This window comes from Hyaena hyaena, unplaced genomic scaffold (genome assembly GCF_003009895.1).
Source record: "Hyaena hyaena isolate Hyena2069 unplaced genomic scaffold, ASM300989v1 scaffold_78, whole genome shotgun sequence".
Lineage (NCBI taxonomy): Eukaryota > Metazoa > Chordata > Mammalia > Carnivora > Hyaenidae > Hyaena > Hyaena hyaena.
Window position 1 is genome coordinate 2,737,222 of NW_024080710.1, and position 27,345 is coordinate 2,764,566.

Here is a 27,345-nt window from a genome sequence, read left to right on the forward strand (position 1 = left end):
TTTTAAGATGACCCTCGAGCCACTAAACACCAACCCCAAAACCATCTGCAGGACAGACAGAATGCGTGACAGAAGCCCTCAGGTGGTAGCATATCTGTGGCTGCAGGTGTGTGGACCACCGGCATGGTGCTCGTACAGCCAGCGGTTCACACGGAGCCACAGCTGCCCGTGGACAGACTCTGAGATGGTTTGGGAGGAGCAGGCACAGTTCACCCCAAGGGCCTGTCTGCAGTTAATTTACTCAGCATAACCGGCTCACCAGCAGAGCACATCTGTGGGCTGCCCTCCCTCAAGGACTCCGTGGGAGACAAGACCTGAATTTGCATTTGTTGGAATAAATGCGCTCTTGCTTTGGTATTTGCAATGTCCCTATTTTTACTCCTCGGTGACATGTTCCCAAGTGGTGATGTCCAGTCATCCGGGGGGAGGGTTCCCATCCACTGAGGAACTCAGATCCTTATAGCCACAGTCGGCTCTGCCTGCACCTGTCAGCTTTCTTGAACAGTGTGTGTGCAGCTCTGTCCTGGGCGTGGGCCTCACCCCTAGGACTGGACTCGGTCCCCACTGAGCCCAAGAGAGGACAGAGTTTCCATTGCCTCTGAATTTCATTCTCTTCTCTCACTCGAGAGGCCACACATGGAATGGGGTGGAGTGAGGAAGAGTCTAGAAGTGGTGAAGATTCCACTCCGTGGCTAGAGCAGAGCCTATAAGAGGCCTAGAGAGACCCGGGGCCATTCCCACTGGTTGAAGCTCTCAGTGTATTATTTTTTTAAAAAATGGTTTGTGCTAAATGTTTACATGGAACCAATGAAGAGCTTTAACATAACTAATACAAATTAATTAATTTAAGTACAATTAATTACTGGAGCTCTAGAAAGTACTAATTCCTGGTACGACAATGTTGCTCAATCATAAAGATGAATGAGGAACATCTTTTAGTCCTGGTGGTGTATTCTGTGCCTGCATCAAAGTTTCACTTGGAAATAAAGTCAAATGTTGAACCTGTGGACTTTCCTGAATGTGAGACCCGGGTCTGATGACCCCCCTCAATGCCGTACACTGCCCACCCCTCCCCACAGGTCCTTATTTCCTTGGATGGCAGGGGGAGGAGGAGAGGGGCATGGAGACAGAGTTGCCATGGCAGCGGGCAGACACATGTGGGCAGTGTCTCTGTACGCAGGGAGAGTGGACATGTCCTTATAAGGGCATGTGTGCGGGTATGTGAGAGAGCAGGCATTTGTAAGTGGGCAGCAGTTAGCCCCATGCCGTCCCTGAACTCCCCCATGTCAGGGGAGGGAGGTCTGGGCCATGAGTCACCCCTGTCCAGCCACCTGGGCCCTGCACTATTCCAGCACCGGGTCCCAGTATGTGCGCGCTCAGATGCCAAGCTCCAGCCACATGCCCTCAGGGCCACTCCTTCGGCCTCAGGTGATGCCCTGACGGCTGTCCGGCCACCTCACTCCCAGCTGCATAGCACAAGTCACCATCCCCGAAGCCCTGACTCCAGTGGCACCCCTTTGTCCCCTCTGCTGATGCTCCAGCTCTGACCTTCCTGCCCTGGGGAGCACTACGTGCTTCTGTCTCGTGGCTGTTACGGGCTTGGCGTGGGGACCTCTTGTCTGAAGCCGCCTATGCCACGAAGTCCTCAGAAGGCAAGGCCTGAGAGCCTCTGACCTCGGTCACTCTCGGAGGGCTGTCACGGGCTGCGGCTCAGGACAAACTGACTTGGACGGATGTGCTAGGAAAAGAACTTGCAAGGAGCGTCCCCAAGAAATGCTCCCTGGCTTCCATCTCTCTAGGTTAATCTTCCTACCAGATCCCCCGAAGCTCTTTTCACCCCCCAGCCAGAGGACGAAATGCAACAGCGCCATCCTCTGGACACTCCGTTATGCGGACAGTTAGCCCTCTGCCTAACGACCAGCACCCTTAATACTGCGTTTGTAACACGTCCTAACCGTATCAGGGTGGTGATGTTATCATTACCACACATATGAAGAATCTGAACCTGGTGAAATGACCAGTTCACAGAGCTGACAGGCTGTCCCCTGTTCCTCCTGTGACCCACCCTCCAGGCAGGAGTGAGAGGAGAGAGAGAGGTTCAGGGATGCCTAGCAGAAAGCCACAGGCAGATGCAGAGAGACGGAGAGACGGGGTGGCATGAGACACCATGAGAAGAGCAAGGGATGAAGGTTGGGGGACTCCTGGAGGACCAGGCGGGGCTGGAGACTTGTACTCAATGGCTCAAGCAATATCCACAGAATTAAAGGCATTTTTTATCCTGTCTTTTGCAAATGCAGAGGAGATGGAGGCCTCACACTTTGCTCAGAGCCACTAGCCAGGAACTGCTAAAGCCAAGATTTGAACCCCGGTTGCGGCACAAAGCCCAAATTCTCTCTGCTGCACTGACCTCTGTCCTGATGACCGTCTCCACAGTGAAGGTCATGGTCACATTAGCAGGAAGAATCAAAGACAAAGCCTGTTCTCTCCTGGGCAAGTGCCACCATCTGTGCCCTCCTTTGCCACTTGTGTGGGGTCCTCTGGCCAGCCAGGTACCGATGCACTGGACAAAGAGGAGAAAGACACACTTCTCCCCTGTGATTAACGTTCTGTCAGCGAGGTCACGAAATGGTAGAACAGGCAGTTAATTAGACAGGAGCCGGAGGCAAGGGCAGTGATAAGTGAATCACACATTAGAAGTTTGGGAGCGCAGGATCCTGACTTTGTGGCCTCCAAGACCCCTCAACATCCTGACCTCCTGGCTCTGGCACCCTGGGACTAAAAGACCAAGAGCCTCAGGGGCAGCACATGCTTTCTCCTTTTCCACTTCTGCCCCGAGGTAACCCCTAGACTCATGATAGCGCATTTACATTACAGTTTTAGCCCCCGTGGGGGAAGGCTGCCATGCTGGTTCAGGTACAAACCTTAGAGGGGTAAAAATTCCCCTTCCCAATCTGTGGGAAGAGTTTCCAAAAGATTGGAAGCAGCCTCCATCAAAGACCACCCTGTCCTTGACCTGAGACCCAGCTCATCAAAGCCTCAGGGCAGTGACCCCCTCTCCGCCTGCCTGTTCCCCACCAGAAGAGGGTACTTTCACTTTCATAAACTGCTTTGTGCTACTTCCCTTCTGTTTCTTTATTCCAGGGCAGATCTCCACGACTCATGGGGAATCCAAGAATCAATATCTCCATTCACACAATGCAGACTCTCCTACCTCTAACAGAAACACTGTGACTTGCACCTCTTTCAGAATTCTATCAAAATTGGGAGAGGGCAGGCATCCCTGGGTCAACGCTTCCTTGCAACTTTCTCTTTCCAAGCCCAACTGAATTCCCATAAGAATGGGGCCAACACAAGCAGGTGTGGGAGGTCATCGGAACTCAGAAACTCTTTTCCCCCGTGTACAAGGCTGTGATTCCATGTACCGCTCCTCTGACCAGCTCCCTCTGCCCTGGACTTCCGTTCCTTTGCAGGGCATGGCGAGGAATCCAGGGCAAGCCCACTGCTGTGGGTGCAGTCTGCAGCAGACTCCAGGCGTTGGCTCTGATGGCACTAAGCAACCTGAGGAAAGGCCCCTGCCGGCCTCTTCCCCACAGGGAGCCTGCACTCCCCCCGCTCTAGAATACACACAGGCATCCCTGGTGGCCCGGGCAGTAGCATGGGACCTGCTTGATTTAATGTTCTGCTGTCGCCATCTTGAAATCCACCATAATTTTTGAACAAGGGGCCTGCATTTTGATTCTGCCTTTGGCCTCTCACACTGGTGTAGCCCATCCTGAATGCGTGTATGCAGTCAGCGTCTTGGTTTCCCAAGTCCCAAGGACACCCTGAAGGCTGCTTCAGACCTTAGCATTGATGTGATCCTGATGTGCCTGGGAGTCTGAGCTTTGCTGCTGAAAGCTTGCCCCAGGGTCTGGTGAAGGGACCCGCCCTGCCCCCTTCTCCCCGGTGCCTGCCAAGGAGGCCCAGAGGCATCTCCAGTTTGTGACCAAAGGCCCTCAAAGGCAAGCCTATTATATCCATATGGCAGCTCCTTGGGAACCAAGGTTGCTGAGAAAGTTTGGAGCAGCCTGACATGAAGGGGTCCGGCTTTTCCCACACTTGCCTTAACATGGAGGCAGGAGACTGTACGCAAAGCAGGCAGTCCTGCACCAACGTGGCTTACATTGGATCTGACTGAATAAAACTGCCAGAAATATTTTATGTTTTGAATCAAGCAGAAATCTAACACCATGGTCCTCAGCTTCCCAGAACACTTCCCTTGCAGATGACTGCTCCTCTTCTAAGCAGCCTGTTTCGAGAATAGGCAGCTGTTTATCAGAAAGATATGCGTGAGCAGGGGCCCAAGTCTGCCTCTCTGTAGCTCTCTACCGTGAGTGTTTGTTCCTTCTCACGGGTCCATGCAGTTCAGGAGAGTCCTGACATACCAGCCACCCGCATAGGGGCTGCGGGCCTCTGCCACAGCACGTATGGCCAGCATGGGCCTAAGAGGGGTCAGCAGCCTTCTCCAGTCTGGATCGAGGGAGCAGACTAAGGTCAAATGAGTATTGTTCACAATAGCCAAATGCAGTTCAAATACCTCCCCCTTTTTTATGAAATGATGGAGATCGTAGATAACAGGATTTCCTTTTTTGTAATGTCCATACTTGGCAAAATAAAATGCTGACAACTCTGTGCTATTCAAAATGACTTTGAACCATTACAGTTTTATGAAATCCCAAGTCCTCAGCTTCTCCTCAGTTTGGTCCCCACTTACGGACCTGGCAGTTCTTGACAGAAGCCCCTCAGCCAGGCCTGCCCTATTGGTGCCATGACATCTGTGAAGGGAGCCAACCTTGCCAACCTCCACCTGGGACCTGTCAGCTTTGGGCTCAACTGTGGCCCCGGTGACCAGAATCTGGCCAGAGCACCATGCCCTCCCATCATGCCTCTCCTGGTCCTTCTCTTCTCTGCTTTGCAAATTCTTGGTTTTGTACACCGGCTCCTAGCACCTGCCCAACACAGACCCATGCATGATGCCCATTTTCTCATTTCTCTCTGATTTTGACATTGGTCCTCACTCTCAGATATGATTTGGGGCAAGTTCTAAGTCCGCCTTCTGCCTGCTCTGTGGGACCGGTACCAGCTAACTCCCTGCCAGCAAAGCGCCTCCCATCAATGAGGTGCAGAAGCCAGGGCCAGCCGAGCAAATACCAGGTACACACACATACCCACCCGGGAAGAAATGCAGCCTGAGAAGCACTGGAGTGTCACCTCCAGAAGGAACCCAAGAAATGGCGGTGCTCCCGAGTCCCCAATGTGGGGTCTCTGGGCCTCCTCATTCAGGCCTGTCTTAGACAACGGCAGCTCCAAAATGGACCCCAAATCACATAAATGTCCACCATCTTTCTCCTTTCCCCACTTTTTTAGGGAGGAAGAGCCTGTGAGGCCTGTCTGGATTGTTCTGTGTTGATGTAAGTTGTAAGTAGAGCTAAAAAAAAAGAAAAGAAAAAAAAAAGGAAGGGGCCGAGAAAGCCTGGTTGGTTTCCACTACAAAGGGCACAAGGTTGCACCGTGAAAAAAGAATGAACCAGAAGAGGGGAAAGTTGAGAGGGCAGGGGGGCAGAGAGGGGGAAAGGAAGCAGGAGCTAGAGCATGAGCAGGAGTCTCAGGCCAGCAGTCTGAGGCCCTAGTGAAAGGCAGCCATTACTATTAACCAAAGGAATTCATATCAGAACTAGAAAGCTCTGTTAAAGGGCCTCACAATGCTCATACTCTTTGTTACAGAAATCCTAACTCTGAGTCTACACCTTAAAAAACACTAAATATGGAGAAATCTTAATATTTGCTGAACATTGCTTTTCAGAGTGAAAAACAGGACATTATCTAAAATGAACAACGATAGGAGAATAATGTAACGAACTGTGGTTGTTTCCCTTCCACTTTCTTCCTGGGCTTGGTTCATGGTGAGAAGAGACAGCATCAGATTTTTCTCCAGAAGTCACCGCAGCAACAGCTGAGAGCTGAGAGCCAGCTGGAAGACCTGCCTGCCCACTGAGCTTGCAGACTGTGTAGTCTCACATCACCCCCGGGGGCCAGCCTCGGGTTATGCTTAAAATCACTCAGGTGTGAATTCAAGAAGGGCCATACCAGGAGTGACAGCCTCCTCACTCACACCTGCCCTGTGCCCGCGAATGGATACCCTATGCACATGTATGTGCACACGCACATCCCACATAACATACCACACACGTGTACACATCACACAGTCATGCACACACACCCCATTCATAACACACTACACACATGTACACATCACACAAGCCAGGCGCACACACATACACATGCACACACACGTAAGCATGCCTTTGTCCCAAAGATCAGCAAAATTGCCAGAACCTTCTGACACATTAAGCGACTTCTGAAACTGCAAGAGGGCTCAGGAGGGCCCCTATTCCTGGGCAAACTGAAAAGGCAGGAGGTGAGGAAAGGAGGAAGCATGAGGGTGGGAAGTTCCAGCTTATATTCAGGGCCAAAATAAGATGTCGAGGAGAGAATTAACCACCTATAGTTTTGTGCTCCGTCTCATTTATAGTCATTGAAAAGCATAATGATCATGATATTCCATCCTATACCCATTAGATTTGCAAAAATGAAGCCATGTGACACTCAAGCACATGGGCACTGGGCAGAGGGAAGTGAGCACTGTCAGAGGTGGCAGGAGGGACTGTGGTTTCGGTCACCCTGGAATACAATTCAGCCGCATCCATTAGAGTAGAGAGATCCACAAACTCTTTTTGTTTGTTTGTTTGTTTGTTTGTTTGTTTAAATATCCACTCTGGAGACAGCTTTGCACATGAGTAGAAAGGCACACTCAAAGGTAAGTGTTGCACATGGTAACTGTGAGACACTGGTGATGGCCCTGTGGTGGGTGCCGGGTGCCCACCCAGATCCCCCTTCAGGACTGTCAGCTGACAGCTCACCTCTTCTTAGGAGTTGTTCTTGGCTGCCTGCAGGGAGTAACTTGCCCAGATTACATTCCCTCCTGGGACAACCTCCGTCCAATGACTTATTGTGTGGGGTATGAATGCCTGGTCCCCAGCTTCAATTTGGGGTAACTCTTAAAGGCCCATGCCCACTCCAGAGAGTCCCCTTGACGTTGGCTGAGGTCCCTTGAAAGCTGGATCAACTCAGCTTCTCTCACTGTCCAGTCCAACGTGTTTCCCTCCCTGACAGGTACAGCTCCAGGTACAGCCCATTCTGTTTCACCGGGAACCTGACCTGTGACAAGCCAAATGTCCATCAGTGCAGTTGACTAAAAGGTGGCACATGCATATGGCAAAATGACGTAGAGCAATTCAAAAGCCAACTAGTTGATGTGCACCAGGATGGCTAGCCATCAAGTATATAATGTGGAATGGAAAGAGCAAGCTGCAAGTGAAATGTGCAGCATGATGCCAGTTACGTCAATAAAAACCCACCAAAGGATATGCTTACACACGAGGAAGTCATATATGAAAGGACTAGCAAGACACGCGGCAAATAGCAGGAAGATGAGGAACATCAAAAAGGCGTTTTGCTTTTATCTTTAAATGTCTTTTTCTTCCTTCTGTGATTTTTTTAAAAAAAATTTAATGTTTATTTAATTTTGAGAGAGAGTAACAGAACAGGAGTGGGGGGAGAGGCAGAGAGAGAGGGAGACACAGAATCTGAAGCAGGCTCCAGGCTCTGAGCTGTTAGCACAGAGCCCAAAGCGGGGCTCAAACCCACCAACTGCGAGATCATGACCTGAGCTGAAGTCAGTTGCTTAACCGACTGAGTCACCCAGGCACCCCATCCTTCTCTGATTTTTTTTTTAAAGATACATAAATAGGAACAAGTATGGCAGTGAATAAGCTGGTGTTGACAGTGTTGGTTTGGAGTGGTTAAAATATGGGTGATTGTTTGGTTTGGTTTGGGGGATAATTTTTCATAGTTTTTAAGTTAAAAAAAAGTATTCTAAAGCCATGGCTTCCAAATAAGCAGAGGACTCAGAAGTCAACCTCTGGATTGAGCCATCCTTGAATGTGGACCTATTTGGTGGACTCACACAGGCTTGATTTCTCCCTCTTTAAGACATCTAATTTCAGGGGCCTCCAGGGTTCCCGTAGTGAATGCTCACATGGGCTTGCCCAAGCTCTGAAGACTAGGCCTTAACAAAGCCTTTATTTCTCTAATATGCATATCAGTTAGAAATGGAAACCTGACTCTGTTGCTAGGAGATTTGCTTTTCTCACATAACATGGTTCTGAAGGTGACAGCTACCTAGCATTGGTCTGGAGCTAGATGATGTGAGAGTCAGTGTCTGAGCAATGCTCTGGCCTCCAGCTCATGCTAGCTCATGCTCTAGCTCATGATCACAATATGGCTGCCTTCATCACATCATATTCCCAGCAGGAAGAAGGGGAAGAATAGGTATCCATATCCTCTGTGGATACTTGTCCTGAGGTCCCTCACAGGCTTCTTCTTACATCTCATGAGCAAGACTGTGGTCCACTGGCCAACCCAAATTGCAACAGAGGGTTAAAACAGTTGAAGTCCACTTTCCCACCCTCTGTCTCAGTGGGAACCAGGGAGGAAGGAGATGGGCATGGTCACTAAGGTCTCCAGCCAAGATGAGCTGCCACACCACACACACCTTGTCCAAGGCTCTCCTCCAGGCCTGTGGGTCTGTCAATCCTCACCCTGCCCCTTCTGTTCTCTCCTGGAAGCAAGTGTCCATTAGAGTCTCCCCAGGGCCTTCAAAGTACCTAGCAGTGCCTTCTATAATCGTCCTTGCAGATATTCCTTGAATACTTGTCTTCCCACCTGTGAGCTTTGTCTGTCTCTGGGTCCCCTGAGCGCAGGGCCTGCAACCCAGCATACAGATAATGCTCATTCATTTCTCACTTCTCTTTATCCTCCTTATGGAAAATGAGGGTTACCCACTGCATAGGCCAAACTGGAGTTTGCACATCTGACTCCCAGTAGTGGACACAGAAGGGAAGACAAGACCCAGTTCAAAAGAGCATGAAGCTGCAAACATTTTTTGAATCCCTGATGATATCTGAGGTACAACCTCCACGGGGCAGCCAGAGAGCATTCCTGGGCCTACAGAGCTGGACAGTGAGCGTGTGAGCTCTGTGACCTTCTCAGCACCCCAATGTCATGCTCACATTCTGGAGGCCATGCCTGACCCCACCTTCCAGAGCCTTTGGGGTCTTCCATGTCCATGCCAGACTCTCCCTTCCTTCACTGGATAAGGCTTCCATCAGGCAGCAGCTCATGGGGCTGGCATGTGGGTCCAGGAGGTCTGATCAGAAACCCATGACAGAGCAGTGCAGTGTCCCAGTGCCACTGGGAGAAGCTGTCACATACAGACAGAACAGCAGATTGACCTCCTTCCACAGCTTGGTCCTTTGAAGAGGGGTTGAAAAAACATGCCAAGGCTCTAACAATATATTTGACCAAGACTCTCTCTCTTGGAAATTGTGAACTAGCCTCAGTGAACCGTGTTCTGTGTGGGAACCTACTGACAGATATGTGCCACACAAATAACAGAAAGCTGTGGAAGCAGAGAATAAACTGAAAGAAGCGTATGTCCCAACTTACCAGCTAAATCCCAAACACATGTCCAGCAGCAACAGCACAGCTGGCCCTATGGGTGGGGCCCTGGGGCCACCCACCAACCCAGGATCCCGGATGGGAAGGGCCCGTGAGGGTTACTACCCTACACAGCCTGTCTAGGGGCAATCCTGGGGCTCTCCTAGTATGCAGGATGGATTAAGTACAGCATCTCGGCTACTCTGGAAAAAATTTATGGGTCTGAAAATGCCGAGACAGGCAGACTAGCCATCTTCCGGCCCCCCAAGGGGGTTCCCACGTTAGAAATTTCTTGTCCTCCAGACCACCCAGAGAATGCAAGCCCATAACACTGGTAGTCCATCTCCATGAAGATCCACCAAGCATTCTTTCTTCAGACTATGAATTTGCTCATCAGGTCTACAAAATACCCTCCAGCTGCAGGCCACAATGACCATTATTCTTATTAATTGTGCTGCCATTAAGGCAGAATGTGAGCCTCTTTTAACTTCTACACTTCCTGTGTTCTGCCTCTGACCATTTTCGTTTTGCTCTCTCTCAATGTTTGCAATAAATGCCATTTGTTTGGAGAAATTGACATTAAATGTATAAAGACATGGGATTTGGAGAAGGCAAGCGGCATCAACAGGGAGACAGCTGCAGCTAGGACTGATGGGAGATGGAATGGCAGAGGGGTCCTTTGGAGAGATAGACCCTAGACTTCAGTGAGGCACTTGCCTGGGACTCAGAGGACACAGAGCATAAGGACTGTGGCATCACTTAACAGGATCTCAAGCCTGGCTCAGCCCTGTGGTAGGCTGGACATGGACCCCAGGACCTATGAGTATGACTACATACGGTACAGAGGGACTATCACTTTAGTGGCAAAAGATGTGATGAAGGATTTTGAGAGGAGGGCAGTACTCTGGGTTATCGAGGTGGGCCCTAAATGCAATCACATGTATCCCTAGGGAAGAGGGAAGACAGAGAACGAAGAGGCGGGGTAACCACAGAGACAGAGACTGGAATGGTGCAGTCACCAGAAGTGGGAAAAGGTGAAGAACACATTGTTCCCTAGAGGCCCCAGAGGGAGTGTGGCCCTCTTGACACCTTGATCTCAGCGTTCCGACCTCCAGAACTGAGAGGGGGTAAATTTCGGTTGTTTGAAGCCACTCAGTTTGTGTCATTTGTTACAGGAGCCACAAAAAACCAATACAGTGCATGGCCCTGCCCTGGTGGACTCCCCGGGCTGGACCTGTGTGGACCAGCTTCCCTGCTGGCCATGCGGTCGGTCTATGGGACAGGGCGTGTTCCAACGCAAGGAGGGTAGGCTCAAAAGCACAGCATGATCTCAAATGCACAGAAACACGGGCACACAAATACTCACATGTATCTGTGTGCACACTCATGTACACACACACACACACACACACACACACACACACAAAACTCAGCAGAGATGGGCCGCCCTTACTAGTTAGCCTAGGCCATGCTCTGGGCTGAATGCCTGAATTGCTGAGTCCTGGGGAGAGAGGGCAGCAGAGTACATCGTTAAGAACTGAGGATAGAAGATGATGAAGCAAACTCTCATAGGATCGCCAGAGAAGAGAGGCCATTCTAACGCGAGTGCAGTTCTTGGAGGCCTCGGCAGAGGAGGAGTGAGCCCAAGCCATTCTGGAAATCTGGAGAAGGTGGGCTGAGGAAATCTAGGTCTGACTACATTTGGTGAGAAGTAGGGCACTGTTGGGGCTAAAAATTCAGGGGCAATGGGATGAGGATTTTAGGTTTTAGAGAAATTCAAATCACTTGCAGCATGTATGTATTTGTGGTCAATGAAACTATTTTTTCTGGAACGTGTTTGCAGAGTACTCAAGTGTTCTCTGAGCCTAGACTGTTCTCAGAACAAACAGAAAGGCCTCGTGTGGATGTGAGGGCTGAATGCCTTTTTGGAGCTAGTTTTCAGTTCAAATTTTCGCTCAGCTACTAACTGCCCTTGGAGAAGACTTTTGTCTCAGTTTTTTCACCTATAAAATGGGAACAATATCACCTGTAGTGGTTAATTTTATCTCAACAAAGCTTGGTGCCACGGTGTTTGGCCAAATACTAGTCTAGGTGTTGCTGTGAAAGGATTTGTGAAGATGATTAACATTTACTACCAGATGACTTTAAGTAAAGCAGATTACCCTCTATGATGTGGGTACGACTCATCCAATGAGTTGAAGGCCTTAAGAGGAAAGACTGAGGTTTCCTAAGGAAGAATAAATTTTGCCCCAGAACTTCAACATAAACACTCTGCCTGAGTTTTCCAGCGGGGGGGGCGCCAGCACTACAAATTCCAGACTTGTCATCCTGCACAATTAATTGCCTGAGACAATTTCTTAAAAATAAATCATCTCTTGGGGCGCCTGGGTGGCTCAGTCAGTTAAGTGTCCGACTTCAGCTCAGGTCATGATCACACGGTTCGTGGGTTTGAGTTCTGCATCAGGCTCTGTGCTGACAGCTAGCTCAGATCCTGGAGCCTGTTTCAGATTCTGTGTCTTCCTCTCTCTCTGACCCTCCCCTGTTCATGCTGTCTCTCTCTCTCTCAGAAATAAATAAAACATTAAAAAATATTTTTTTAAATAAATCATCTCTCTTGGAGCGCCTAAGTGGCTCTGTCGGTTGAGCGTCTGACTTCAGCTCAGGTCATGATCTTGCAGTTTGTGAGTTCAAGCCCTGCGTCAGGCTCTGTGCTGAGAGCTCAGAGCCTAGAGCTGCACTGGGTTCTGTGTCTTCCCCTCTCTCTGCCCCTCCCCTGCTCACACTCTGACTCTCTCTCTCCAAAATAAATAAACACCAAAAAATATTTAAAAAAATAAATCATCTCTCTCTCTCTCCCCTACACACAACACACAACACACACAACACACACACACACACACACACACACACCTTGTTCCTTGGGTCCACTACTGAAGGTCAAATGAGGAAGTGCTGGGACAACAGGACTTCCACAAGCAAAAGAATGAAGTTGTACCCCTACCTCACATCATATATAAAGATTAACCCAAAATGGATCAGACATAATAAATATAGGAGCTAAATCTATAAAACTCTTGAAGAAAACATAAAGGTATATATTCATGACCTTGGATTTGGCAAAGGATTCTTAGATATGACACCAAAAGCAAGAGCAACAGAAGAAAAACAAGATAAACTGGACATAATCAAAATTAAAAATGTTTGTGCTTCAAAGGACACCATCAAGAAAGTGAAAAGAGGGGAGCCTGGGTGTCTCAGTCAGTTAAGTGTCTGACTTCGGCTCAGGTCATGATCTCACGGTTGGTAGGTTCGAGCCCCGTGTCAGGCTCCGTGCTGACAGCCAACTCAGAGCCTGGAGCCTGTTTCAGATTCTGTATCTCCCTCTCTTTCTGACCCTCCCCCGCTCACTCTGTCTCTCTCTCTCTCAGAAATAAATAAAACATTTAAAAAAAAAGTGAAAAGATTACCCACAGAATAGGAGGGAATACTACAAATCATATATCTGATAAGGGACTTATACCTAAACCATGTAAAAAATGCTTATAATTCAATAATACAAGGACAGCTGACCTAACTTAAAAATGAGACAAAGGACCCAAAGGAACATTTCACTAGGGAAGTTATACAAATGGCCAATAAGCACATGAAAAAATAGCGGGCATTGTTAGTCACTAGGGAAATGCAAATCAAAGCTACTTCACACTCACCAGGATGGCTAGTATCAAAAAGCCAGATGATAATGAGTGTTGATGAGGATGTGGGGAAATCAAAACCCCCATATGTTGCTGACAGGAATGTAAAATGGTGCAGCTGCTTTGGAAAAGTTTGACGGTTCTTCAAGGAGGTAAACATGGAATTACCACATGACCCAGCAATTCCACTCCTAGACATACATCCTCCCCAACCAATGGGCAAAAGTCCTAAGCAGATACTTCATCATAAAATATATACAAATGGCCAATAAATATATAAAAAGATGCTCAACACCATTAGTCATCAAGGAAATGTCAACTAAAATCACAGTGAGAAGCCACTATATACCTATTAGAATGGCTAAAATTAAAAAGTCTGACCATACATGACAATTATTGGCATTGATGTGGAGGAATTAGAAGGCTCATATGCTGCTGGTATAAATTTAAATTTTGGCAAACAGGTTATTTCTCAAAATGCTAAATATACATTCCTGTTCTAATGAAAATAAACACATATATCCACACAGAGACTTCTACTTAAATAATCACTGCAGCTGCATTTGTAACAGTTATATACTTGAAGCAACCTGTGGGCCCATCAACCTGTGAGTGGATAACAGACTGTGGTATACAGTGGCATACTACTCAGCAATGAAATAAATAAACTAATGATGCACTCAACAGCATAGGTGAATCTCAGAATCATTACGCTGAGCAAAAGATGGGGAAAAAACAGTACACATAGTATAATCCCATTTAAAGTCTTGGAAAATGAAAACTGACCCACAGTGGTGACAGAAGGCAGATCAGTGTTCCCCTGGAGATGGAGATGCAAGGTTGTGGGGGGGAGTGTAGAGAGGGAAATATACATTACCTTGATCTTGGCAATAGCTCCATAGGTGAATACACATGTCAAAACCCACCAGACTGTATGCTTCAGATATGGGCAGTTCCATGCATGTCAATTATACATTAATTATGTGGTTTTAAAAACATGGGAAAAATACATATTTTTAGTTAATTTAAAAGTTACTGAAAATATGATAAAGAAAACAAGTGACCAAGTGTTCGTACTTTTTGATTCAGTGAGCCAAGGTTTGGAAATTTAGTCGACATAAACATGAAGCACTAGTCCTTGTGAAGACGTGTTCAAGGATACTTATAACAATAGAAGCAAAACACAAAAGCGACAGATCAGTAAATTAGCAAGACTGCAATGCAACCATTAAAAGGATGAACTTTATGTACAGGCTTCAACATTGAAGGTTGTTTCTGCTGTATGCTTACATAAGTAAAACAAGACACAAACTGTGTATACACAGTGTAGACACTATGTATGTATGTATACACAGATAACACTAAATAAACGGACAGATGGATAGGCATCCATAGATGAATGGACAAGACACATCCTGCATATGTGCTTCCATGTAAGACCACAGAGAAAGATGAGGACAGCTACGCATTAAACACTTATGTAGGTATAATACACATTATTGGCTGGCTTAGAATGGCTTCGGGAGAAGATTGTTCACACATTTATGAATTTTTTAACTTGTAAAAATGAGTATGATTCACTCATATTTTTTAAAGAGAAGAAAGAAAAAGGGGTAAAATAAAGACAAGATTCAACTTGCTTTGAAACGCATCCAAAAAACATGTTGAGTTGAGATTTAGGGAGAGGGTCAGAGAGATAGAGATGAAATAAAGAAAGGGTAATAAAATGTCAATGTTAAAATCTGAGTACACGGGTATTTGCCGTACTTCTTGAAAACGTCCATAAAGAGTATTGAGGGAAAGATGAACATTAAACAAATGGATGGATGGATGGATGGATGGATGGATGGATGGATGGATGGATGGATAATATCCAGAGAGATAAGGCCTCTGCCCACAGCAGAAAGTGAATCAGTAATGTAACAGGTGATTTGCTCCTTCTTGGATTGCTCGGGTTCCAGTCATGTTCCATGTGACCTTCCCAACAGCACATCTTCTGTGCTTCACCCCCCTTTTAATCTGACAGTTGGAGTGAACACTAAGTCTGAGCTTTTCTCGGGCATACAGATTCCCCAGACACACAGAGGCCAATTTTGGGCCCTCAGAAGCATCCCATATACCAGGGACCTGAGAGTATCTCTCTAACTAGCTGTTAGGGTATCTCTCCCCACCCCCACAGGGGAGTTCAGATCATAGGCTGCCCCTCACCAACCCTTACTGAGTCCTCAGCTTCTTTGCTACACCTGCCAACACTGTTGCAACAATGCAAACTTTATCCTGCTTCCCATCCAAGAAAGCCAAGGCACAGAGCAGTTGTATTACTTAATTAAGGTCTCTACCCTAGAAAGTAGTAGGGCTGATGTGGGGAGGCTCCCAGGCCTGTGCTCTTGACATCTCTGCCTGCATGGCTGCTTATGTAAGGGACAGGGAGAAGGAGGCTTCTGATTTCATCCCAACTCCAAAATTCAACCCTGAGATCACATGAGATCATGGTAGCCCCCTAGGCTGACGGCTAGCAAGGGCTGGATGGGAAGGTGTGGACCTTCTCTCCTCCTCGCTTTCACTGTGGACTTGCCTGGGGTACATGGTCCTTGGCTGACTGCCAAGTGCTGATGTTCCCCCTCACTTGGGGACCAGAGAACATCCCTGGCTCCCAGACAGTTTGGAGAACTCTGGGATTAGAATTTTTTCCCACATCCAAAAGAGGACACATCACATCCCCTTGCAGGGACTAAATCGGCCCCCTGGTGACTTGCAGTAGACCCTCATTTTGCTTTCCACATCCTCTGCGAGGCTCTGGGCCATCCCGATGAATCAGGGCCCAGCAACAGCTCCAGGCATCCCATCCTGAGGCTGCATTTTAAGAAGGGTCCAGGAGAAATCCCTTCTCCGAAGAAAGACTTCTTCCCGGTCGTCTTTATCCCCTGCCCTTTCTGGTCCAGAGGCTTTGCCTGAGCTCATGCAATGATGGAGAAGTGCCCTCAAGAGGCCCAGGACGGCATACTCTGAGATACGATTCCCCACACTGGGGCAGAGTGAAAGGCCCAATCTTCCCAATAGGGACTAAGGAGGCCTTATTGTTATAATAAATCAGGCTCACCTCATTGGCTGCAAATAGTGGAGTGATGTGACCATATGTCACTGGGGCATTAAACAAATCCTAATGAGCTAAAAATATGTTTGTTTTAGCTAATTGACCTCTTTGGCCTTCATAAACCACTTGGTAAACATCCTCAGATAATGATTTCCAGAGAGCGGATTGCGGTTCTCAAGGGTGCTGAGAAGGCCCCCAGTCCCAGGGAGCACCCCCTGCGGCTGGCTGCTGAGGTACACGTGTGTGCCTGCCTGCTGCCCACCTGACTCAAGAAGTGTGTACTGGCCGTAATGGGACAAAGTGACAAAAGTGGAAGCAGGCCGCTCTCCCAGTGCTCTTCCTGCCCGTGCACAGTCTGAACCGTGGTTGTCTGATGAATATGGAAAGTGCCCACCCCCAGAGGGATGTGGAGACAAAGCAGGGATTCTAGACTCTAAGTTCCACGGCAGATATGCTTGGAGATCTGTGGCAAGTCAGCCCTCAGCAGGACCCATATCACTTCCATGCAAAAGAGCAAGAGGTGGGAGCCTAAGAGTCCAGCTGTTCACCTGAGACAGGACTTGTATGCTCCGTGCAGGTGAGGAAATGATCTGGATGCTTGTGAGTCTGGGACCACGGAGACCTAAGTCCTACAGCTGGGTTCTCCCCGCAAGAAGCGAGCCATGGGCCGAGCCCTCAACCAGCAGGGGTCTCCTTCAGCCAGGAGAATGGACACGTGTCAGGTCCCAGAGCTAACCTCATCTGACCTAGGATGTCTGGAAGGCGGACGCCCCTCCCACTCACCACATCCTCCACTGAGGTCCAGATGTTGTACTACTGTTGTTAGAAAGCTGTTGGGGGGACCACCCCAATTCCCTGGATGCATTCATTCCCAAGACAGAAATAAGCTTCAAGCCCTGAGGTAGATGGCAGCCTCAAACTCAGCCTCTGCACTGAGCTAAGTGCAGCTCCCCAGACTTCTCAATGTCCCCTTGACCCCCAACCTAAGATGATGGGCTTCAGTTAGCTCCTGAGATCTCTTTCTCCCAGTATACAACAGAGATAATATCTACCACAGAGAACTTATCAGCAGTGGAATGCTTCCTTCTTGCCCGAAACCCTGAAATGCTTTACACATATGTTCTCACTTAATCTACACAATAAGTAAGGTACTTCCCTAAGGCCACAGAGCTGTTAGTCACGGAGCCAGGCCCCCAATGAGTTCTACCTAATTCCAGAGACATGGATCACCCAGTATAGTGGGAAAATGCTATTTCCAGCAGATTGATGGCTCTATTTTGCAAGGCTCTGGTGAAAACTGTCACCTTGTGAGGCATGAAGCATGGTGCCTGGCATGTGGATGGAACTCCAAGTAAATGGTAGTTATTCAGATTACAACACACAGAGGTGGCACAGCACAATGAGATCCAACATACCTTCTGGGTCAAACCACTTCGGCCCCTTCTCCCAGGTCTCCAGGGCTGATGCGCTTGAATTAGACAGGATTAAAGGCTTACTGGAGCTGGAAGCCGCACCCCAACTCCGGAGTTTAGCCCCAGACCTTCTGTCCACCTGCTGAGAAGGACAAGGGAGGAAGGCAGCCACACAGGGCACTGTCGTGGTCTTACGCACCGTCAGGGGAGTTTTGTGCAGGATCTAGCTCTCCTTCTGGATCCCCATGACGAGACAATGGGCCCTGATCTTGCCCATGCTGCTCTGTGGCCTGGCTGGCCCCACGCATCTATTCCAGCCAAGCCTGGTGCTAGACATGGCCAAGGTCCTCCTGGATAACTACTGCTTCCCAGAGAACCTGATGGGGATGCAGGAAGCCATCGAGCAGGCCACCAAGAGTCGTGAGATCCTAGCCATTTCAGACCCGCAGACTCTGGCCCATGTGCTGACGACTGGGGTGCAAAGCTCCTTGAAAGACCCTCGCCTGGTCATTTCTTATGAGCCCAGTACGCTCGAGGCTCCCCGGCAAGCCCCAGCACTCACCAACCTCACACAGGAGGAAATGCTGGCCCGGCTGCAGAAGGGCATCCGTCACGAGGTCCTGGAGGACAACGTGGGCTACCTGCGCGTGGACGACATCCCAGGCCAGGAGGTGGTAAGCAAGCTGGGGGGCTTCCTGGTGGCCAGCGTCTGGAGGAAGCTCATGGGCACCTCTGCCTTGGTGCTGGACCTCCGGCACTGCACCGGGGGCCACATTTCCGGCATCCCGTACGTCGTCTCCTATCTGAACCCAGGGAACACAGTCCTGCATGTGGATACCATCTACGACCGCCCCTCCAATACGACCACTGAGATCTGGACCCTGCCCCAGGTCCTGGGAGAACGGTACAGTGCTGACAAGGACGTGGTGGTCCTCACCAGCGGCCACACAGGGGGCGTGGCTGAGGACATCACTTACATCCTCAAGCAGATGCGCAGGGCCATCGTGGTGGGCGAGCGGACTGTAGGGGGTGCCCTGGACCTCCAGAAGCTGAGGATAGGCCAGTCTGACTTCTTCCTCACCGTGCCCGTGTCCAGGTCCCTAGGACCCCTGGGAGGGGGCAGCCAGACATGGGAGGGCAGTGGGGTGTTTCCCTGTGTGGGGACACCAGCCGAGCAGGCCCTAGAGAAAGCCCTGGCCATCCTCACTCTGCGCCGGGCCCTGCCAGGAGTTGTCCGGCGCCTGCAGGAGGCACTGCGGGACTACTACACCCTGGTGGACCGTGTGCCCACCCTGCTGCACCACCTGGCCAACATGGACTTCTCCTCGGTCGTCTCTGAGGAGGACCTGGTCACCAAACTCAACGCTGGCCTACAGACTGTGTCTGAGGACCCCAGGCTCCTGGTGCGGGCCGTGAGGCCCAAGGAAACCCCTTCTGAGCCCGAGATTGGCGACGACGACCCTCCGGAGGTAGTCCCCACGGTGCCCGGGGCTGAGGCTGCCCGGCAGGCCCTGGTGCTGTCTATGTTCCAGGTGTCGGTGCTACCAGGCAACGTGGGCTACCTCCGCTTTGACAGCTTTGCCGACGCCTCCGTGCTGGAGGTGCTGAGTCCCTACATTGTGCGCCAGGTGTGGGAGCCCCTGCAGGACACGGAGCACCTCATCGTGGACCTACGCCAGAACCCCGGGGGGCCATCCTCTGCTGTGCCCCTGCTACTGTCTTACTTCCAGGGCCCCGACAACAGCTCCGTGCGCCTCTTCACCACCTATGACCGCCGCACCAACGTCACGCAGGAGCACTTCAGCCGCATGGAGCTGCTGGGTCAGGGCTACCCCACCCAGCGAGGAGTGTACCTGCTCACCAGCCACCGCACTGCCACTGCAGCCGAGGAGCTGGCCTTCCTCATGCAGTCGCTGGGCTGGGCCACGCTGGTGGGCGAGATCACCGCGGGCAGCCTGCTGCACACCCGCACGGTACCCCTGCTGGAGACGCCGGATTGCGACCTGGTGCTCACCGTGCCCGTGCTCACCTTCATCGACAACCACGGCGAGTGCTGGCTGGGAGGCGGCGTGGTGCCCGATGCCATCGTGCTGGCTGAGGAAGCCCTGGACAGGGCCCAGGAGGTGCTGGAATTCCACCGCAGCCTGGAGGCCTTGGTGGAGGGCACGGGGTACCTGGTGGAGGCTCACTATGCACGGCCAGAGGTCGTCGGGCAGACCAGTGCCCTGCTTCGAGCCAAGCTGGCCCAGGGGGCCTACCGCACAGCTGTGGACCTGGAGTCACTGGCCTCCCAGCTCACAGCTGACCTGCAGGAGATGTCCGGCGACCACCGTCTGCTGGTGTTCCACAGCCCCGGTGAGATGGTGGCCGAGGAGGTGCCCCCACCACCCCCCATCGTCCCCTCCCCAGAGGAGGTCTCCTACCTCATCGAAGCCTTGTTTAAGACAGAGGTGCTGCCTGGGCGGCTGGGTTACCTGCGTTTCGACGCCATGGCCGAGCTGGAGATGGTAAAGGCCATCGGGCCACAGCTGGTACAGCTGGTGTGGCAGAAACTGGTGGACACGGCCGCACTGGTTGTCGACCTGCGGTATAACCCCGGCAGCTACTCCACAGCTGTGCCGCTGCTCTGTTCCTACTTCTTCGAGGCAGAGCCACGCCAGCACCTCTACTCTGTCTTTGATAGGGCGACCTCGAGGGTCATGGAAGTGTGGACCCTGCCCCAGGTGGCTGGCAAGCGCTATGGCCCCCACAAGGACCTCTACATCCTGATGAGCCACATCAGTGGGTCGGCAGCTGAGGCTTTTGCTCATACCATGCAGGACCTGCAACGGGCCACAGTCATCGGGGAGCCCACGGCTGGAGGGGCTCTCTCTGTGGGCATCTACCAGGTGGGCAGCAGCCCCTTATATGCCTCCATGCCCACGCAGATGGCCCTGAGCGCCAGCACCGGCGAGGCCTGGGACCTGGCTGGGGTGGAGCCCGACATCACCGTGCCCATGAGTGAGGCCCTCTCCACAGCCCGGGACATCGTGGCCCTGCGTGCCAAGGTGCCCACTGTGCTTCAGACAACTGGGAAGCTGGTAGCCGACAACTATGCCTCCCCTGAACTGGGGGCCAAGATGGCTGCCAAACTGAGCCGTCTGCAAAGCCGCTATTCCAGGGTGACCTCGGAAGGGGCCCTGGCTGAGATGCTGGGGGCTGATCTGCAGATGCTGTCCGGAGACCCACACCTGAAGACAGCCCATATCCCCGAGGATGCCAAGGACCGCATTCCTGGTATTGTGCCCATGCAGGTGAGATACAAGGGAGACTGAGCCTAGCACAGTCCCAGCAATGAGCTGACCAGTCGTCTGCACATCTGGGCTCTGTACACAGTGCAAGGCAATGGCTTCCAGACTTGTTTTCGCCTTTAAGCTCTCACTAGTCACGTATTTCCCTTCCTTTCCCCTTGTCATGCCCCTGAGCACCTCTGTAGAGCACTGATAACCCATGAAAACTCAGTCTGAAAACCCCTGGTATAGAAGGAGTTTCACTTTCGGCGGGGCAGAAGGCAAATGTTTGCAGCACTTCTCATCATCAGTGTTGGCGAAAAAGTCAGGTCATGAGAAGTCACTGCGGTTTCCTCCTCTGGAAATGGGGGGTTTGTGTTCGTTCTCACCACCTGCCTGCCTCAGGGGTTTCAGACAGAGAGAGAGGAGCAGGCAGAGGTCTTGTCCTCGCATTTGCCTCAGAGCTAAAGCATGGGGCCTGGGCACAGGCTGAGGCATGGTCAGCAGTGCTGACAGTGCACAGCCTAGAACATGACAGTGGTCAGGCACCACCTGCCTTCTCCTCCCCTCCCACAATGCAAAGCACTGCATCCGGAAGGAGCTGCACTTGGCATGCAGTCTAATCCAAGGGCCAACTGGATGGGAAATTCTGAGACTATTGTGGTCAATATATTGGAAGCCAGCAATGGCATTTGGGGAAAACACTGAAAAGAGAAATCAAGGTTGAGGAGTCTTGCTTGAAAGCAAGGTCTGGGATGCGGGCAGTTCAGGTGGGAGGAAGTCTTTGAAGCAGGAGTGAGGGGGTAGGGAGAGTGGGACAGGAAAGGAGGAAAAGCTGACCGGTGGGGGCGTTATGGAGGCTGTTGCTTCTGAAAATGCCAATGGAACCCTAACAAGGGTGGTGAGTGCCTCCTGGAGCTGTCTGTCTACAGACGGGGCCCAGCAGCTCCTACCCTTCATTGGCTGAAGGTCCCCATGGGGACGTGAACTCTCTCAGACTCTGAGGCAGCTTGGAGAAGGCCCTGAAATCGACAGAGGAAAGACATGGGGGTGTGCTAGGGGCAAGGCCCTGTCAGCTGAGGAGCAGTTGTAGCCAGAATCAGAGAATGGCTAAATGCACTGGAAGCATCTAGCGCAGAATCATCATCCCTGTTTTACAAAAAAGAAATGGTGCAGAGGAACGTGACCCATGGCTAAAGAGCTTACGACTAAGGGCAAAGTAGACCCTAGAGGCTGGGTGTCCCAGTTAACGTTCCAGCCCACAGAGCCCATGTACTTTCCAGCAGTCTTAGAGAGAGACGAGGAGGCACAAAACATGTTGGGGGATGTGCCTGCACTGTGCTAGACTCACAAGGCCACCATATTCCAAATAGAGGACCCACTCCTTTCCAGCACCGGCAGGATTCATGGTTTGGAGTCACATACGGACTCAGTTTCCGGCTCCACCACCTACTGGCTGTGTGACCTTGGGCAAGTTACTTAATGACTCTGTGCTTCAGTGTCCCCATTGAAAAGATAGGGATGCTACAGGGAGCCCTCACGGTGATGGTAAGGGTTGCAATGTGCTCAGCACAGGGCCAAACCCCCTTCTAAAGATTCAGGGGTCCAGTAGCTAGCTAATGTCTTCCCTCCCTGCCCTAGGGAAGAAGAACTCAAGAGATATCAGGAAGCGCCTGGTGAGATCAGGGGAGTCAGAGCAGAGACCACGCCACTTGCAGGGCCTTGCAGCTCCGGACCCCATGGTGCAGGGTGGGCGCACATGAATGTTCTCTGTAAGGAGTCTGCCAACCACATCTGGGCCCACGTCCTAGGCCCACCACCCACATCACCTCCTAGACACTCCATCGGAAACCTCCTTCAGCAACTCCCAGTCCCTCAGTATCTTTCACGTATAAAGGAAACGGTGGTGCCCGCTTTCCTGAGCTGTAACATCTGCTCCTCTGCTGACATTGAGCTGGACCCCCACCCATTTTTTTCAGATCCCTTCCCCTGAAGTCTTTGAGGACCTGATCAAGTTTTCCTTTCATACTAATGTGTTTGAGGACAACCTTGGCTACTTGAGGTTTGACATGTTTGGGGACTGTGACCTGCTCACCCAGGTGTCAGAACTGCTGGTGGAGCACGTCTGGAAGAAGATCGTGCACACGGATGCCATGATCATCGACATGAGGTCAGTGGCTGGGGGGCAGAGGTCTCTGGCCAGCCAACCTGGGGGTTGTGGCATAGTTGGCTGGGGGGGACCCCAGCAGTGGTGGTCTTTTTAAGCTCCTCAGATGATTCCAATGTTAATTCCAGGCTGAGAATCACTCGGCTACTCCTGTGGTTCCCAGGCTTGCCTGGCCATAGGACTTGGGGGTAGGGGGGATGGGGGAGGGAGGCTTTAAAAAAAAACAGATTCTCGGGCCCTCATGTGACCCTACTGAATCTAAAACTCCAGGTGAGGCCCAGTCATCTGTATATTTGAAAGGCATTATCCCAGGTGAGTCTGGTTATCAGTCGTGTTTGGGACAGCGAGGCCACCACCTGCACTATGCCTCTTATGTCATACAAAATACAAAGTCAGCTGGTGACCATCCTTGTCATGAGAATTACAAAGCCTGAGTCCCCGAGAGAATTTGCAAATTAGCCACTATTGAGGCAAAAAGAATTCTTTGCATCACAAAATGACTGGTGGAGGGACACTGTCAGCTAGAGACCTCCCTCCTGGAGGGGGTGGAAAAACACCAACCCCACTGACCAGGCCCCGGCCTCCATGGATGCAGGGAGGGGCAGGCTGCTCCCTGCCGCCCACCCCCCCCAAGGGTGCAGAACATCCACTTCCCAGCTGCAGGAGAGAGGCTGCCAGAATTGGCCAAGTCATGGCCTGTAGCTCAGCTGTGGCTCTTGGCTGTCACTAGAGGGCTCCACATCTCAGAGGCTTGTTCTCCCTGGGAAGACAAAACCTCCCCCAGGGCTCTGTGGTTACATTTAAAGGAGGAAGTGGCCCAGCCTACAGGAGTGTTTCCAGACCCTTCTAACCAAAGTTCTGGAGTTTCAAACACTGAGGTCAAAGACCCTAAACCCAGCTGGGCCACCCTAGACCATCAACCAGAAGAGACACCTCACATATCACCAGCCTCCACTTCTTATTCACAGATGAGGCGACAGGGCCCCAAAGAGTTCACGTAACAAGGCAGAGCCAAATATCTTAGGACAGGCACAGGCTGTCCCCTCTGCCACTCTTCCATTCCCCACCCAATGTGGTTCCACAGCTCTGAGCACTCTGCTACACTAAGTGCCCCATTAGGAGACCTCAACAGAAATGCCCAGTGGGTCTTATGAATTTATGGAGAACGCAGCTAGGAAGGCAGTGTCCTCACAGTCAGCATGGATGTAGGAGAGCAGTCAGTAAATGAGGAAATTTTATCAGCAATTTCATGACTGCAGGACTTGTCAGAGCCTTTAATGTAATGTACACAATATGTATCACATAATGTATTAATATGTCATCAGAAGGGGCAGGTAAGACACCCAGTGTTTTATAATTTCTCGAGAGACTTGTACGCTGGGAAATGCCAACACGGAATTCTGCAGAAGGAGGATGGGACAATGATGCTGCCTGGAATTAGTGTCCTGGTCAGGGCAAGGTCCCAGGCTCCCAGGGGGCAACTGAGGGCCTCCCCGTGAGCTCTGCCCCAATGACCCCCCACTTCGCTTCCCTTAGGTTCAATATTGGTGGCCCCACCTCCTCCATCTCCGCCCTGTGCTCCTACTTCTTCGATGAAGGTCCTCCAATTCTGTTGGACAAAATCTACAGCCGGCCCAACGACTCCGTCAGTGAGCTCTGGACCCACACCCGGCTCGCAGGTTCGCTTTCCCTTTCCTGTTCTCATTCTAGAAGCTTCTAGAAAATCAGGGAAAGACAGCTTGGGTTCGGGGAAAAGTAATAGTAAATGGAATATAAAGCCCTTGACCCATGCTGTGCACTTTTACATATGATTCTTAATCCCTACAAAATGCTACCATTATGCTTATTTTCTAGAGGGAAAAAAAAGTGGGTCTTAAATAGGTTGGGTCTCTTGTCTAACATCACCCAGTTAATAAGTCAAGTGTCTAATTCTGAACACTGGTTTGTCTAAAACTAAAATGCCCGTCCTGGCCACGAAAACCATCAGCATGCAAGACACAGCAGAATTAGAAGGGCTGCCTGCCCTTCACCAAACCCCACGGAGTTTCTAGTGCCCATCCCACCTGAGCTCTCGGCAGAAGCTCAGCACACTTGCTTGAACAAAGTTTGTGGTTCTAAAGGCGCCTCTGCCGTTGGGCCCAGCACAGCAGGTGCCATGCTCTGTAGAGCCAGGGCTCTCACGGTCCCCATGGCGGGGAACAGCCTCCCTCTGACTCCCTTGCTCAGCACAACAAACCAAGGAACTCTCACACCCATCCGACAAGAGGCTGGGAGACCAGCGGTGGGGGGGGTGGGGGGGAGGGTGCATATGACCAGCAAAGCACCCCACGATGTTCATTTGTACACGTCCTTATCACACAAGGATTCGAGGGGAGCTATCAAGACATACATTCAAAAACACTGCAAAATATAAATAAAATTTCTTAGAACCACGTGAACTGTAAATTCAAATAGACACTCAAAACCAAGAGTTACAAACAGACTCAAATCTGCAAGATCCCGGAGTCTTAGAATTGTAAGGATGTCCAGTATGGGAGCCACATGCCACACGTGGCCACTGAGCATTAAAGTGTGGTTCATATGAACTGGTATGTGAAAAGTGTAAAATGCACACCAGATTTTTGAGAGCTTTTTACGGAAAAATAAAGATGCACAGTATCTCCACGATGTTATTGATTACATTCTTGAGATGAACTTTTTTTAGATACATTGAGTTAAATAAAACATGGTTAAGATTCATGTGATCTGTGTTTCTTTCTTTACTTGTTTAATGTGGCTCCTAGAAAACTTGCAGTAACATCTGTGGCTCACATTCTGGCTCACATTGTGTTTCTATTGGACATCGTTATCCTAGAGGGGTATTTGGCTCTTCCTGGATTCCAAAATGGAAAGAGCCTCTGGCAGGCTAGGCATTCTTATTATTCATGAAGAAGAAGCACATCCTTTTCTCGGGAAAGTCAAGGCTCCTCCCATCACTCAAAGATAAAAGTACCGGAAGTGTGTGAAGGAGTTGTCAAGCCCTTACATACTGGAGAACAGGCACACGTTCGTACCCCCATTTGACAGATGCAGAACTGGGGCTCAGAAAGGAGTGACTTGCATGTGGACACAAGGCCACAGAACTAAATCCCAGGCCTTCCTCTTTGCGGCTCCACACAGTACAGAGAAGGCAGGTGCCCCACGGTGCTGACTGGGCTCTCCATCTTCTGTCTCCCAGGGGAACGCTACGGCTCCAAGAAGAACGTGGCCATTCTGACCAGCGCGCTGACAGCCGGCGCCGCGGAGGAATTTACCTACATCATGAAGAAGCTGGGCCGGGCGCTGGTAGTCGGGGAAGTGACCAGCGGGGGCTGCCAGCCACCACAAACTTACCATGTGGATGACACTCATCTTTACATCACCATCCCCACGGCCCGCTCGGTGGGGGCTGTGGATGGCAGCTCCTGGGAAGGGGTGGGCGTGGTGCCCCATGTGGCTGTCCCTGCTGAAGGAGCCCTCAACAGAGCCAAGGAGATGCTCCAGCACACTCTGCTGAGGGCGAGGAGGAGCCCCAGGGGGGGCAGGACCTCCAAGCCACACACCCAGGGCACTCCAACACGTGGTCCTGCCTGAGGCCTTGAGGGGCAGAAAAGGGACCTGCTGAGCTCTGGTAGGCTTAGAGCTGAAGACACCCTTGGAGTTCATCCAGTGGTCTCTTCACCACTGCCAACATCTCTGTTTGAGCACCTAGGGACAGGCAGCTCCAAGGCAACCTCCTCCCATAGTAGTTATTTTGGGGAGGTGAAGTCAAATGTACCTCCCACCCATGCTTCTTAACTGCCAAGCACTGGTCCCAGAGCAGCTCTATCCGATAGAGTTATAATGTGATCCGCAGAATAGCGGCACATGCGTCACTTTACATTTTCTAGTAGCAGCCTTCTTAAAAAGTAAAAAGAAACAGGTGACATTTTTGTACTAGTGTAATTTATTTAACCTACTATATCCACAGTAGAATCATTTCAGCAATATAAAAATTATTATGAATGAGATGCTTTGGCCTGGAGCCTCTGAAATCTGGTAGGTCGTCTGCACATACAGTGCTTCCCCTTCACGCACACGTCTGGGGCTCGTGGCC

General features: G+C 50.7%; 1 protein-coding gene across 1 annotated transcript; it reads left to right on the plus strand.

The window, feature by feature from the left end:
• The first annotated feature begins 18,040 nt into the window (after window positions 1-18,040).
• On the plus strand, window positions 18,041-26,843 carry RBP3 (retinol binding protein 3). The gene is made up of 4 exons (XM_039233648.1): window positions 18,041-21,088; window positions 23,044-23,234; window positions 24,768-24,910; window positions 26,449-26,843. Exons 1-4 carry the CDS (start codon window positions 18,041-18,043, stop codon window positions 26,841-26,843), a joined length of 3,777 nt encoding a protein of 1,258 aa, XP_039089579.1.
• The last annotated feature ends 502 nt before the right edge of the window (window positions 26,844-27,345 follow it).